We start from the raw sequence: 16,720 nt of genomic DNA, 5'->3' as shown, positions 1-16,720 counted from the left end.
CTGACACTACTAACTTTCATTCCTCCAAACTATTTCCCACTTTAAAGTAGCTATATCTACCAGTAACTAACACAGAAGGGTCGGAAACCTTTCATGCGAATGGGATAGTCTGGAGGCGTTGCAGGCAAGTATTAAAGGTTCAGTTCCACATGCTTCATTTGTTCTGTTGAATAGGCAAGCAAACATCTGAATCTTTTCAAAGCATGTTTTTGATTTGTTTTGAAAATTGTATTGAAGTACCATGCCTAGACTAACAAAGGTACCAAAACCCTTTACCCCTAGATAACTAGCACTGAAGGGTTAGATACCTTTAACGTGCATGGCATAGTCTCTGAAGGCTTTGCAAGCAAGAACTAAAGATTCCGTTCCACAAGAAGTGACAGTTCCACATGCTTCATTTGTTCCGTTGAAGAGGCGAGCAACCATTTGAACAATCTCTGCTTCTATGTTCCGAAGACCTGTAGAACAAGAGCCTTGTTAAACAATGTAAAATATTTTTTTTTTAAGATAATTGGAAGAAAATCTTTTCGTGCCAAAAACCTAAAATGCGTATGTCACATTTCCATAATTTTGCAATAGAACGACTATCAAACATTTCGTGGTAACGAACTGTAGTAAGAAGCGACCCGGCTCAATAGTAAACGAAACTCTTAAAAACGGAGTTTCGATGCTAAAAGATATATCAAAAGGATCAGATTTTTATGCTGATTTTAAATATATAAGTTTCATCAAATTTAGTCTTTGTCATCAAAAGTTACGAGCATGAGAAAATTTGCCTTATTTTGGAAAATAGCGAGAACACCCCCTAAAAGTCAAAGGATCTTAACGAAAATCACATCATCGCATTCAGCGTATCAGAGAATCCTATAGAAAAAATTTCAAGGTCCAATCTACAAAAATTTGCGGAATTTCGTATTTTTTGCCAGAAGACAATTCACGGGTGCGTGTTTGTTTGTTTGTTTTTTGTTTGTTTTTTTTTCCCAGGGGTCATCGTATCGACCAAGTGGTCCTAGAGTGTTGCAAGAGGGGTCATTCTAACGGAAATGAAAAGTTATAGTGCCCTTTTTAAGTGACCAAAAAAAATTGGAGGGCACCTAGGCCCCCTCCCACGCTCATTTTTTCCCAAAGTCAACGGATCAAAATTTTGAGATAGCCGTTTTGTTTCGCATAGTCGAAAACCATAATAACTATGTCTTTGAAGATGACTTACCCCCCCCCCCCACAGTCCCTGGGGGAGGGGCTGCAAGTTACAAACTTTGACCAATGTTTACATACAGTAATGGTTACTGGGAAGTGTACCGACGTTTTCAGGGGGATTTTTTTGGTTTGGGTGTGGGTTTCAGGGGAGGGGGCTATATGGGAGGATCTTTCCTTGGAGGAATATTTCACGGGGGAAGAGAAATTCAATGAAAAGGGCGCAGGATTTTCTAGCAGTACTATTAAAAAAAACAATGAAAATATAAACATGAAAAAGTTTGTTCAATTGAAGGTAAGGAGAAGCATTAAAACTTAAAACGAACAGAGATTATTACGCATATGAGGGGTTCTAAAAATACTTTAGCATAAAGAGCGAGGTATTTAGGAGGAGATAAATACTTCGCTCTTTATGCTAAATTATTTTTAGTAATTTGAACTATTTATTCTACGGCCTTTCTGATTTAGGGGTCATTCTTAAAGCATTGGGACAAAACAAGATTTAGTTGAAGAGCGAGGTATTAACGAGGGGACCAACCCCCTCATATATATAATCAAAAATATAAGAATATAAAAGTTTGTTACGTAAGTTAATTCTTAAGTTACGCATATTTTTTACTAATAAAAACGTTCGTTAAAAATTAAAAGTTCTAGTTGCCTTTTTAAGTAACCGAAAAATTGGAGGGCAACTAGGCCTCCTTCCCCACCCCTTATTTTTCAAAATCGTCTGATCAAAACTAAGAAAAAGCCATTTAGCCAAAAAAAGAATTAATATGCAAATTTCATTTTAATAATTTATGTACGGAGAGCCAAAATCAGACATGCATTAATTCAAAAACTTTCAGAAATTAAACAAAAAGTTTTTTGAAATGAAAGTAAGGAGCGACATTAAAACTTAAAACGAACAGAAATTACTCCGTATATGAAGGGGGCTTTTCCTCCTCGACACCCCGCTCCTTGCGCTAAAGTTTGATTCTTTCTCGCAACTCTACTTTTTAAAACAATAAAAACTTTAGCGTAAAGAGCGGGGCGTCGAGGAGGAAAAGCCCCCTTCATATACGGAGTAATGTGGGTGACGAATTCGCAAAAAAGCTGGTCGAGGGGGGAAATGCATACATTTCGGGTTCCTTTGCACTTTTAAGAGTGCATTGCAAATTGTCCCAATTCCAAGTCCACGGTCTTAACCAAATCGATTTCTTAAAAAAATGAATTCCCCAAAAATAGGCAAAATGGAACCAGGTCTGATTTTATTGGATGGGCTCTGACATAGTCCTCACTCACAGGCGCTGTCCCACTACTGTCCAACGCGGGTGCTTCTGGCTGCTGGGTTTCCCCTCTGGCCCGGTACACACCTCTTTAAGCGACCTCGTAGTCCTAGCCTCCGCCAGGGTCACGATGTTGACGCAAGACTTAGTGCGGACGCCTACTCAACATGGGCAACTAGGTCAGAGGAACCCCATCCTCAAACCATCCACTAGCTCCGGCCCCCACTTGGGTTACAGAAACGCGCTACCGCTTCCAGCCGACAATCAGATATTATTATCTTGTTATTGAAGTAATTTGTCGGTGATTTCAAATCCCACCGGAGACACTCTTCTTTATGCAATGACGTACCGTAGCATTTTGATGGTGACGTGAACAAATATACCAATCTGGCATAATGGTTATTAAAAACTTGTTAATTTAAAACCGGTAGGTATACTTATTTGCTCTGATTTCTAAAAATTTTCTTAATAATAAAATTAATTACATCGAGAAAAATTTTCCTAATAGGGGTTCTTTATTTACCGATTTCAGGTATAAAAAGTTCCCTTTCCTATATTGGACTGTAAAATTTCATAAGAATCCCCCTAAACCACGGTTTATTGCAGGAGCAGCTAAATGTCCAACCCGCATTGCTGCTACTGACCTCTCTTTAATTTTAAAGGAAATTGTAAATAAACTTAAAACCTATTGTTCTGGTATTAAAAAATTTTCGAATTTTAATCCATATTGGAGTGTTAATAATTCACTGCAGGTGATAGATTCTTTAACAATGGTTTCAGCTAAAAGAATTGAGTCTTTCGATTTTGCGACAATGTATACTAATTTATCACTTAATTTAGTGTTTGATAATTTAAAAACTGTTATAAAGAAATCTTTCCTCTTATCTAGTAAAAGGTTCTTAAAAATAGACAGTTATAATAAAAAAGCCATATGGACAAACTGCTTCAATACTACAGTTAACTTGAGATGTTACAGCTTGGATATGATTTTTGAGTTATTGGAATTTGTTTTATACAATACTTATATAAGATTTGGGGGTGATTTGTACAAGCAAATTATGGGAATTCCCATGGGGGGGAATGCCAGCCCATTTATAGCTGACTTGTTTTTAAGTCAACTAGAATATAAATATATGATGGATAAGAATAATCCAATTAATTTAAAACATGCTTTGTCAAATAATAAAAGATATTTAGATGATATTTTGGTCTTAAATTGTAAGGATTTCATTGATATTTCTAAAAATATATATCCATCAGAGCTTATTCTTGAGCCTAGTCATAGCGCTGGTCATGAAGATCATTTCTTAGATTTAAATATTAATATTTGTGATAATAATAAATTAAGTTTTAAAATGTATAATAAAACGGATGATTTTGATTTTGAAGTGATTAGTTTCCCATTCCCTGAAAGTAATATGCACTCAAATATCACATATTCAGCGTTTTTCTCACAGTTACTTCGTTATGCAAGGATTTGTAGTAATTACATTGATTTTAAAAATAGATGTAAAATCTTAAGCCAAAAATTGATATCAAGAGGTTTTTCTGCAAATAAATTAACTTGGCAATTTAAAAAATTTAGTTTTCATTATAACGAACTTTTAAATAAATATCAAAAGAATTATCTAGAAATACTTAAAGAAATTTTTAACTAATTTGGGAGGTTCGAGAAATGTTGTCACAGCGCCATTTATTTTGAATTGCGTTTCTAATTGAGCGTAATTTTTTGAAAAATTAGCCACATGGTAAAGATGAATTCTATAATTGTTTAGTTCATTCAGGTTTTTTGCAATGTGTTAATATTTGTGATTTGGTAAAATTTATAATATTTAGTTTACCTATTGTTGCTAAAGGGAGGGATATATTAACAGGATAAGCTTGTTTTGGTTTTGGTTTTACTTGGTTGTTTTACATTTGCTGTTTTTTTTTTTTTCATAGGCATGTAATTTGGGGGTGATACCTGACGCGGGGATGCCATGGATATTCTGTGGTAGCCACAACACTGTGCTGGGTAGAGAATTTAGAGTGGCGAAACCCAATATAGGCCAGTGTATTCTCCTGATGAGCCCTTATGTTGGGTGTTGCCTCTGAATTATTTGTCTATATTATTTTTTCTATTGTTCGGTAAATGACGACTTATACTTATTGACGACATGACTGCCTGTCCATGGATTATTCTTTATGGTTGATTGTGTGTGGCTATGCTGTTTGACCTATGTGATTGTATGGATGAGTAGGGTTGAGGCCTCATTCAAGTGCTGGTCTATATTAATCACTAATTTAGGAAAACAGTCTTCCTTTTCTCCTTCTGTCTCTTTATTTTTTTTTTTTTATTTTTTTTTTTTTTTTTTTTTTTTTTTTTTTTTTTTTTTTTTTTTTTTTTTTTTTTTTTTTGTGTGTGTGTTTGTGCTGTAGCATTGGTGATTTCTCTTTTCATGATATGATAATTTAAGGCAAACTTCTTGGAAATTAAAAAGGTTACTGTTGTGCAGGGCAACAAAGTCCTGCCAACTTGTCCTAACCAATTTGCTTCATTAAATTTCGATATGGTGAATATGTGGCAGTAAACTGTTTCACTGCCACGTACTCAAGAAGACTAATTAGTATAGTTTAAGTTTTATTTACTGAATTAAAGCCACAATACTAGCTGGATGCCATAATTTATACATATATATATATATATATATATATATATATATATATATATATATATATATATATATATATATATATATATATACATATATATATATATATATATATATATATATATATATATATGTGTGTGTGTATATTTATATTTTTTAAATTCAAGTCTTCGAAAATGGGAAACTGTCCTAAAAAAAAGCTTAAAAACCAAATTTTCTTTTTCTTTAAAGTGATGGCGATGGCTACTGCAAAAAGCCTCAAACTTATTTAACTTTTATTATTGTCAATAAAGTAACTTCCGGAATTAGAAGATGGTTTTGTCTGTAACCTGCCATAAGCTTTGCACCATGTTCTGTAAATAATTAAGTTTGAAAAAAACTGATTTTTTCAACTGAAAGTAAGAGCAACATTTAGACTTTAAATAGTCAGAAATCACTATGTATATGAGAGGGGCTGCCCCGCCTTCAATACCTCATAATTCACTCTAAATTTCTTAGTACTTTAAAAAGCTTCTTATGAGAGGAATTTTAATTACAGTTAAAGGAACAAACATACATTATTCCAGGTATAAACATGCTATTTTTAATGGGGATTGTAATGCCCTTGTTCGTAGAAATAGGGATAGATGACGTGCTAGCCTAGAAAAATTAGGAAAGAAAATAACAACGGTTATAGACCATTGCAATTCAGTAGGTATAAAAATTTAATTATAACCATTACGGTTTTCGAGCACAAAAGTTAATATGGTGCTCACATTGTGATAAGACGGCTAAAGTTCTGAATATGGGACAAATGGACGATAACAATGTCAACTCCATTCTCAATCTAGGTAGTAACGAATAAAGGAGTGCTATAGGAGGCCCTAGAAACCAAATGACAGGAGGAGCTTCAGATACGGGAGAGAGCAGCCATGAAGCACATTCTACACCCGGTGTTAGCGGAGATACAGGTCAAGACTAAATTCTTACTCAGAGGAGAATTTACTTAGAAAAGCATGCCTTGGAAGATATTTGAGGCCCTTTAGCTCGAATCTCCCATCTATAGTAGAGGTTTTGGACAAATAATCGATGGATTAAGAAATGTCTTAGGGGACATGATAGAACGGACTCAGGATAACAAAAATCAAGAGTGCCCGTCAATTAGCAGCACGGCCAGTTCTTAGTCGAGAAGAGGAAAATTATGAGAAGAGTTATCCTATAGAGTTGCTCATAGAAAGTTTCTTCAGAGGGGGAACTACTTAGGAATTCATTGATAGATGTATAGTAGAATAAACTAGATTGGTGAGAAAGATACTGGGAAATCGGAAGCGGCTTCAACCTGTTTGAAAAAAAAATTTTTGATGTAGATGTATCGTTTTGTACATTTGCTTACCTTATAATTGTAAAAAAAAAATACCCAAGATTCCCCTAACCTTACGAAACTAAACTTATCATAGGTCTACCCACCCATCAACAAGGAAAATGAATGCTTCAAGAGGGAAATTTTAACTACCGGACACAAAATCATATAGACGGACGCAGAAAAGATCGTCTTTTAAATTCAAATCACGGAGGATTGAAAGAAGGAGGACAAATTCCAAATGTTAGTTTCAATGGTTTTGAAGGAGGATGGCCAAGTTGAACGAAGGGTATAGAAATATAGAAACTGGAAAATTCAGGAGTTGGAGCATCAGTACTTTATACTAACCAGATTTAAAGTAAACTAAGTCCTGTAGGATACAGGCATTTTTGAATCTAGTGTTTTTTTTTTTTTTTTTTTTTAGAATGGGATGACAAAGGGAATAGTGACTATCTTCTTGGTATCGCACCTAGCCGTCTAATACCGTATGGAAGAGGTACTAAGGTGTTTTTTGTAGCAAAAATTTATGTCATTGATAGTCTCAAGGTGTGGTTTTGCACCAAAATATATCATTTTACTGTTTTCAATACACCAAAAACACATTGTTTCAATACAACACAGATGTATTGAAAAAAATACATCAGTTTTTCCATATTTTAATTTTATTATATGATTTAATATATGATTAAAATATGAAATGATTAAAATATATTAAATGATTAAATATATATTGAATATAAAATATATATTAATATATATTAAATATAAAATATATTTATGATTAAAATATAAAATATGATGAATATGAAATATTAAAAATATGATTTAATTTTAAAGTCCCTCGACGCCGTCGTTCAAACGCAAAGAATGTTCTAAGGTGCTAAGAATGTTCCTATTCTTCAACAAAAATTTCAAATAGACCCTAATTTCCGACTCACTCGCAAAGGCGCGTTTCCATAGTCTTATATGGGTTGATTTCAACATTTTGAAGAAAAAACACTGTCAGGCAAGGAGGCTTTTTATAATTAATTGACACAAACCGAAACTTGCAGACGGAGTTCCATAGTCTTATATGGGTCGATTTCAACATTTTGAAGAAAAAACACTGTCAGGCAAGGAGGCTTTTTATAATTAATTGACACAAACCGAAACTTGCAGACGGAGTTCCATAGTCTTATATGGGTTGATTTCAACATTTTGAAGAAAAAACACTGTCAGGCAAGGAGGCTTTTTATAATTAATTGACACAAACCGAAACTTGCAGACGGAGTTCCATAGTCTTATATGGGTTCATTTCAACATTTTGAAGAAAAAACACTGTCAGGCAAGGAGGCTTTTTATAATTAATTGACACAAACCGAAACTTGCAGACGGAGTTCCATAGTCTTATATGGGTTCATTTCAACATTTTGAAGAAAAAACACTGTCAGGCAAGGAGGCTTTTTATAATTAATTGACACAAACCGAAACTTGCAGACGGAGTTCCATAGTCTTATATGGGTTGATTTCAACATTTTGAAGAAAAAACACTGTCAGGCAAGGAGGCTTTTTATAATTAATTGACACAAACCGAAACTTGCAGACGGAGTTCCATAGTCTTATATGGGTTCATTTCAACATTTTGAAGAAAAAACACTGTCAGGCAAGGAGGCTTTTTATAATTAATTGACACAAACCGAAACTTGCAGACGGAGTTCCATAGTCTTATATGGGTTGATTTCAACATTTTGAAGAAAAAACACTGTCAGGCAAGGAGGCTTTTTATAATTAATTGACACAAACCGAAACTTGCAGACGGAGTTCCATAGTCTTATATGGGTTCATTTCAACATTTTGAAGAAAAAACACTGTCAGGCAAGGAGGCTTTTTATAATTAATTGACACAAACCGAAACTTGCAGACGGAGTTCCATAGTCTTATATGGGTCGATTTCAACATTTTGAAGAAAAAACACTGTCAGGCAAGGAGGCTTTTTATAATTAATTGACACAAACCGAAACTTGCAGACGGAGTTCCATAGTCTTATATGGGTTGATTTCAACATTTTGAAGAAAAAACACTGTCAGGCAAGGAGGCTTTTTATAATTAATTGACACAAACCGAAACTTGCAGACGGAGTTCCATAGTCTTATATGGGTTCATTTCAACATTTTGAAGAAAAAACACTGTCAGGCAAGGAGGCTTTTTATAATTAATTGACACAAACCGAAACTTGCAGACGGAGTTCCATAGTCTTATATGGGTTCATTTCAACATTTTGAAGAAAAAACACTGTCAGGCAAGGAGGCTTTTTATAATTAATTGACACAAACCGAAACTTGCAGACGGAGTTCCATAGTCTTATATGGGTTCATTTCAAGATTTTGAAGAAAAAACACTGTCAGGCAAGGAGGCTTTTTATAATTAATTGACACAAACCGAAACTTGCAGACGGAGTTCCATAGTCTTATATGGGTTCATTTCAACATTTTGAAGAAAAAACACTGTCAGGCAAGGAGGCTTTTTATAATTAATTGACACAAACCGAAACTTGCAGACGGAGTTCCATAGTCTTATATGGGTTCATTTCAACATTTTGAAGAAAAAACACTGTCAGGCAAGGAGGCTTTTTATAATTAATTGACACAAACCGAAACTTGCAGACGGAGTTCCATAGTCTTATATGGGTTCATTTCAACATTTTGAAGAAAAAACACTGTCAGGCAAGGAGGCTTTTTATAATTAATTGACACAAACCGAAACTTGCAGACGGAGTTCCATAGTCTTATATGGGTTCATTTCAACATTTTGAAGAAAAAACACAGTCAGGCAAGGAGGCTTTTTATAATTAATTGACACAAACCGAAACTTGCAGACGGAGTTCCATAGTCTTATATGGGTTGATTTCCACATTTTGAAGAAAAAACACTGTCAGGCAAGGAGGCTTTTTATAATTAATTGACACAAACCGAAACTTGCAGACGGAGTTCCATAGTCTTATATGGGTTCATTTCAACATTTTGAAGAAAAAACACAGTCAGGCAAGGAGGCTTTTTATAATTAATTGACACAAACCGAAACTTGCAGACGGAGTTCCATAGTCTTATATGGGTTGATTTCCACATTTTGAAGAAAAAACACTGTCAGGCAAGGAGGCTTTTTATAATTAATTGACACAAACCGAAACTTGCAGACGGAGTTCCATAGTCTTATATGGGTTCATTTCAACATTTTGAAGAAAAAACACTGTCAGGCAAGGAGGCTTTTTATAATTAATTGACACAAACCGAAACTTGCAGACGGAGTTCCATAGTCTTATATGGGTTGATTTCAACATTTTGAAGAAAAAACACTGTCAGGCAAGGAGGCTTTTTATAATTAATTGACACAAACCGAAACTTGCAGACGGAGTTCCATAGTCTTATATGGGTTGATTTCAACATTTTGAAGAAAAAACACTGTCAGGCAAGGAGGCTTTTTATAATTAAGTGACACAAACCGAAACTTGCAGACGGAGTTCCATAGTCTTATATGGGTCGATTTCAACATTTTGAAGAAAAAACACTGTCAGGCAAGGAGGCTTTTTATAATTAATTGACACAAACCGAAACTTGCAGACGGAGTTCCATAGTCTTATATGGGTTCATTTCAACATTTTGAAGAAAAAACACTGTCAGGCAAGGAGGCTTTTTATAATTAATTGACACAAACCGAAACTTGCAGACGGAGTTCCATAGTCTTATATGGGTTCATTTCAACATTTTGAAGAAAAAACACTGTCAGGCAAGGAGGCTTTTTATAATTAATTGACACAAACCGAAACTTGCAGACGGAGTTCCATAGTCTTATATGGGTTGATTTCAACATTTTGAAGAAAAAACACTGTCAGACAAGGAGGCTTTTTATAATTAATTGACACAAACCGAAACTTGCAGACGGAGTTCCATAGTCTTATATGGGTTCATTTCAACATTTTGAAGAAAAAACACTGTCAGGCAAGGAGGCTTTTTATAATTAATTGACACAAACCGAAACTTGCAGACGGAGTTCCATAGTCTTATATGGGTTGATTTCAACATTTTGAAGAAAAAACACTGTCAGGCAAGGAGGCTTTTTATAATTAATTGACACAAACCGAAACTTGCAGACGGAGTTCCATAGTCTTATATGGGTTCATTTCAACATTTTGAAGAAAAAACACTGTCAGGCAAGGAGGCTTTTTATAATTAATTGACACAAACCGAAACTTGCAGACGGAGTTCCATAGTCTTATATGGGTTGATTTCAACATTTTGAAGAAAAAACACTGTCAGGCAAGGAGGCTTTTTATAATTAATTGACACAAACCGAAACTTGCAGACGGAGTTCCATAGTCTTATATGGGTTGATTTCAACATTTTGAAGAAAAAACACTGTCAGGCAAGGAGGCTTTTTATAATTAATTGACACAAACCGAAACTTGCAGACGGAGTTCCATAGTCTTATATGGGTTCATTTCAACATTTTGAAGAAAAAACACTGTCAGGCAAGGAGGCTTTTTATAATTAATTGACACAAACCGAAACTTGCAGACGGAGTTCCATAGTCTTATATGGGTCGATTTCAACATTTTGAAGAAAAAACACTGTCAGGCAAGGAGGCTTTTTATAATTAATTGACACAAACCGAAACTTGCAGACGGAGTTCCATAGTCTTATATGGGTTGATTTCAACATTTTGAAGAAAAAACACACAAACCGAAACTTGCAGACGGAGACAATGAATTTGCTCATAAAGTTAAGCTTTATTGCAGTTATTTATAGTTGTTACACTTCGTTTATCTCGCTTCGGATGTTTTATCACTTGCTTATGTTTTCACTAAATTTAGTAGCACCATATTGAAGCAGTATTAACTAGAACCTAATTGCTAACTGAATACGCCTTCTCTAGGATACGAAATCAATCTCAAAATGATGGATCCGGAGGAAATTCAAATAGTTATGAATCAGGATATTTACCTCCTCATAGAAAGAGCCATACGGTGTTTCGGTGGGCTTGCGTTCCACCACAACCGCTATGTAAAGGGCGAACCGGATAATTCTAAAAACACTAGAAAAACTCTGCCACGACACAAATACCCTGTCTGCTCAATATATGTATATCCTCCTTATCATATGCCTATTGAAGATTAACAAGTGCTTGATCCTTCAGATTAAACAGACTTCAGAACAGATGAGGATAATAGAGGCTGTGGATACTTCCTGGGGGTCAGTGGGAACCTACAGAATCTGCATAACGATCAAGAGTACCCCCCCCCCCATCCAGCAGTCTCACGGAAAAAGTTTCTTGTCGCAGATTGGTCACCCTTCAATCAGGGATTGATCAAGGAGGAAAAGATACTATAGGTATCCAGCAAAAAAACTATCGGCATCACTTCGATATAAAAAAAAAATATCGTTTTATATTATATAAACCTGGATTGGGTCATAAATCATGATTTCAGGGTTAGTACTATCTACAAAGATGTTCACTTCAGGCTGAAATTTTATACGAAATCATGTAAAGAACAGCTTAGCGAAAAAAAGAGCTGAAGAACATGAAGAATGAACAGTGAGCTATTTGAACTTTTCAACAACACTATTTTTCAGCAAGAACGGAATTACATGATGCGTAATGTAGTAACTTGTGTCGTATGACACAAGTTACAAGTCTTTCCTTATTTACTGTTAGTTGCCATCAATCGATGGCTAATTGGAGAAAAAGCCAAGACGGATAATCTGAGTCTGAGTGTGAGGCAAAGCTGGCATAAGGGCTTTTCAGAATTGTATAGAAATGATGTCATTTCCCTTGTTGATAGATAGTCTATCATCCATCCATCCTAGGGTAGAATTAAGGTAGATAGTCATAGAATAAGGTAATTCAATAGTATATGTGAGTATCTCAAAAAGTATGGCACTAATATCTAAAAAAGACAAGTTTTTCTCTGCAAGAATATAGAGGCTTGTGAATCTATTGATATTCAAGAAGATTATGAGAGAAACTTACTGGGTTCTGGGATCGTTTAGGTCCACACTTTGTGAAAGAGGATGGCACGGGAAGAATATAGCTGGCGTATATGGATGCAGAAAGTCTTTTTCTAAAGACGCACTCGCAAAATCTACGAGTAGACCTTATTTTACCCCAACTTTGACCCGTCATAGACTTTCAAGTTAGATCTAGAGAAGTATTCCACTTCTTCAACGGTCGAAAGAATGAATTAAGAAAGTTAAAGAATGAACTTGACAGGGACTACCTTAATGAGCTATTCATAGAGGTTGAGGCGGTGATGCATGGTACCGTTAAGCGGGTCTGTAAAGATAGCTGCAAAAGGAACAAGTTTCTATTTAATTAAGAAAAATATCTCTGTTGACAAGTTTCAGGATGCATTTTTTTTAGGTCAAATCATAAGGAACTCCTTATGATTTAACTTGAGCCACACTAAATGACTTATTTAAAAAAAAAGAAAAAGAAAAAAAAGGACATTGAATTCTATAGTCACGTCGAGAAAATTAAACAAAGATCTTTTCGAAAAGCTTATTGTATATATTTAATAAAATAGAAAAGAACAAAAATTAATTTAAAAAACAAAGTTTTCGCTACGTAAGTAAATGGCGAAGTTTAAACTTAAAATGAAAAAAAATTACTGCTTCGCAGAATTCCCAATATATATCTAAGAAACTAGCTCAAATTAAGTGACTTATGATATTTTCTAGAATCTTTAAAATTTTGAAAAGTAGTGCTAAACTGAGCTTGCTTGAGTTTTCTAAAAGAAGTCACTCATAAACTAGAAAACGTAGCGCAAAACTGAAATTCTAGACGCTCATATCAAATTTATACAGAAACTACGGGGAAAAACTCCTCTCTGCCTGACTCTATTAAAGATAAACAAGGTAATACCATAACTAATTGTGCCCAAGAAGTTGAGTGATGGAAATTGCATTTTAGCAAACTTCTAAACCCCGACACAAACAGTGATTATTGAGGTGAAAACCCGCCACCCTCGCTCTCGAAGGAGCCGTACTATATAAACACATCTCTGCTAGATCTTTGTAAAGCTTCTCCTGGCTTAATTGCAAACCAGCTACTGCCATTGTTTACACAAAAAATGGGAAAGCAAGATTTCGTAAAGGACTGGATAATTTCAGTCATCTTCCCCGTTTAGAAAAAGAGACAAAAAGGCAGAACGTGTTAATTGTAGAGGGATGTCTCTCATTGACATTGCAGCCAAATTATTCGCCGTCATTCTACTACGTAGATTCCAAATAGCGAGAGATAGGACAATACAGGAGAACCAATCCCGATCTCTAGTCTAGTAGATTTTTGTCCTCTGTTTGATCGTGCAGCAATGCGAAAGGTAAAAACTCCCCCTTATCAACATATTCTTAGACTATGTTGCCGCCTTCAATTCAGCTAAACGACAGACCTTGTGGAAGATTCCAGATTCTTCTTGAAGAAGGCATGCCACAAGAAATCGTTGACATCTTGGAAGCTTATTACCACAGCCTATATAGAAACCAGTTGCGCGGAGTCGTATCTTGCCCATAGAAGGATTTCAAAACACATCTTTAGACTAGGCGTTAACCTTCGGCGCTCCCACAGCCAATCTGCGCGGAAACTTCTTGGCTCTATTCCAGGAGTGAAAACAGAAATTTCTGTTGTGGCCAAAGTTAATTCTGGCATTAACCCCCTATCCCCCTTATTAGGATTGTATAAAAATGATGTTAGTTCATTTGTTAATAGATATGTCTATCTATTATCCGTCCATGTGTTCTATATAGGCTGTGGAATCCAGTTTCCAACTGCGAGAGTGTCTGGTCAGGGCTTCCACTCTCGAATCTCAAAATCCAGGGACAAGTTTAAAAAATTCGGGGAGTTTTCGGTTACAAGTCTTCAAGATTCGGGGAATTTTCGGGGGCAAGTTCAAAATGGAATTTTGTTACAAAATGTGGGAGCCAAAATTGGTTATAGCTTCTTTTTCAGGCTCAAGTAGGGCTTGGATCCGCATACTAAATCAAGTTTTTAACAGCGTAGGTTCTAGAGCTAGGGTACAGGATTGGAACCCATAGCCAAAAACGATTTTTGCTGGTATTGCAGGCAAAACCTCAGAACTATTTTTAAATAAATTAAAAAAATAGGCTGAATGACACTCTGCACTTTTGTTGCTTTAGGTTCTATATTATCTTTGCTGCTTTATTCTCTTAACCCAAAAACGAGACTCTTATGTCATTTATTTTCAGAAAGACGACGAAAATAAAGTAGCCTATTTAAAGGCAATAATCTCATACAAAGCAATAACATGTGCAATGATTTCTCGAAATTAATGAATATTCTTCGGCAAGCAAACATGAACTTACACCAGAAATTTAATTTTAAAAAATCACCTGAAAGCAAGGAACAGAATTACAAATTAAAACGAATAGAAACGATAACATAGTGAGAGGACTGTCCCCTTCTAAACGCCCAACTATTCATGCTGAAGTTTTTTAGTACTTAAGCTTCTCATTTTTCAATTGTTTCGGAAGTTGTTCTTACAGAATCGGGACTAAATCTGAACTTAAGCGTAAAGAAAAAGGGGACTATATCCTTCATATATATAATATTTTTTTGTTCATTTTAATGTTGCTCCTTGGGCGTACTCTCAGACGGAAAAAATCTTTTATTTTATTTCAAACAGTTTTTTAAAAATGCCAGGAAATCCAGCTCCATCTCCACAGAAAAATTATTCCTCTCCCAGAAAAAATCGTCTAGACAATTCAATACCGTTAAAAATTTATCCCGGACAAATACCATAAAGGTCCCCACGCGTAAGTTTCGGTTTACAAAGATAAACTTAAAATAAATAAAAAGAATTTTGTTTAGGATACCTGGCCAATCCGTTTTTTCTCTGATTGGCTGAAAATATATACAGGTTTTATTTTCTTGACTGGTGTTTCAAAAGCCTTTTCGGTCCGGCGGTTCTACCTAGCTTCAAACACTTAGGCCTGCTTAAATCCTAGAGTGGAAATCAGCTTTTTCAATTTATTCTGCACCAAAAAGGCAGTATTTTAGGATGGGAAAGCCAAAAGAATTTTTCGAATGATCAAACATGTATTTGCAACAAACCTTGTTTGTACTATACTGTGCAGGAAAAAATAAAGCCGTCAAGTTTCAATTATATTCAATTATACAAAAAAAAATATTTAATTGAAAATTGCCACGAAGAGGCTCAATATCAGCTAAACTAAGCACACTACCTTCGACCTAGGGAGCCACAAAACCAGAAATAAGCGTAGCTGCTTCTTCAGCAGTTGCAGAAGCCTTAACATTTGACAGAAGCTTCGTCAGTTCACGGTCAAAGACAAGAGAAGAGGAACTGAGATTGAGTCTCTTCATTCCCACTTTGGTCTGAAGACTACACGCAACCGATATTGTCGCCAAACAGTTTCGTTTATCTGTTTTCAAATCTTTGAGGGCACTGAACAAGCGTTCTGCTGTAACGTTAGAAAATGGCAGTGCACACATGTAATTATTATTATTATTAATTTATTACCCGTCAAAAACGGAAAAGACGGAGTATATAAAAGAAAAAGAAAGAAAAGCACAAAAATTTAAATACACTTCCACTACAAATATTATAAAATAACACTAGTCCAGGGGTGGTTGGCTCTTAAAACATTGGTACTGAATTTGGAGATTCTTCTCTCTATGGCCATGGAAGGGTTGGTGACCTTATATTTCCTGGAGATGTCGCCATTGCTTTGCCACAAAGGGAGACGCAGGAGAAACTTATCATATCTGTAAAATGCGCTGCAAATGGCTTTCTTTTCGGTAGCTTTGAATATTTCCCAGAAGGGAACCAGAGCAAGCAGATGGGGGGTAGTAACAGCATTGTATAGCCGGGCAAGGAGAGGACGGTTGAAAAGATACTAATTGGCAACAAGTAATCCGTAAGACGTTCGTAGACGGGAACAGAGGTGGTTTGTCAGTGCTGAGCGTGTGTCCTTCAATGTAGAAGAAATAGGAAGGCCAAGATACGTAAGGCTTACAAGGCTTAATCAGAGTGTCGCCAATTTTAACGGAGAGGTTAATTGAAAGCTCATTTTTTGAACCATTGAAGAACAGAAGTTCTGTTTTTGATTCGTTGAAGAAAAGTCCGATCTACTTGTATGCCGCTGCAAGTGAGTCGTAATTTTGTTGAAATAAAGATATCGAACGAGAAACATGAAGAATGTCATCAGCAAAGTTCAGCAGCGAAAGATTAATCCCACGGAAAAAGCACGACGGCTTTATAACTT

The 16,720-nt window shown here is 35.4% G+C and overlaps 1 protein-coding gene across 2 annotated transcripts in view; it reads right to left on the bottom strand.

Moving 5' to 3' along the window:
- LOC136025845 (sphingosine-1-phosphate lyase-like) overlaps nucleotides 1–16,720 on the bottom strand; it is a 55,442-nt gene that overhangs the window by 5,598 nt on the left and 33,124 nt on the right. For both annotated transcript variants that reach the window (XM_065701861.1, XM_065701862.1), the window contains exon 3: nucleotides 309–458. In XM_065701861.1, coding sequence (XP_065557933.1) covers nucleotides 309–458 — 150 coding nt within the window. The remainder of the gene's footprint in view (nucleotides 1–308; nucleotides 459–16,720) is intronic.

Source organism: Artemia franciscana, chromosome 4 (genome assembly GCF_032884065.1).
Source record: "Artemia franciscana chromosome 4, ASM3288406v1, whole genome shotgun sequence".
In the NCBI taxonomy this organism is placed as follows: domain Eukaryota; kingdom Metazoa; phylum Arthropoda; class Branchiopoda; order Anostraca; family Artemiidae; genus Artemia; species Artemia franciscana.
Note: the sequence above shows the minus strand (reverse complement) of the source record. Positions and strands in the feature narration are given on the sequence as shown.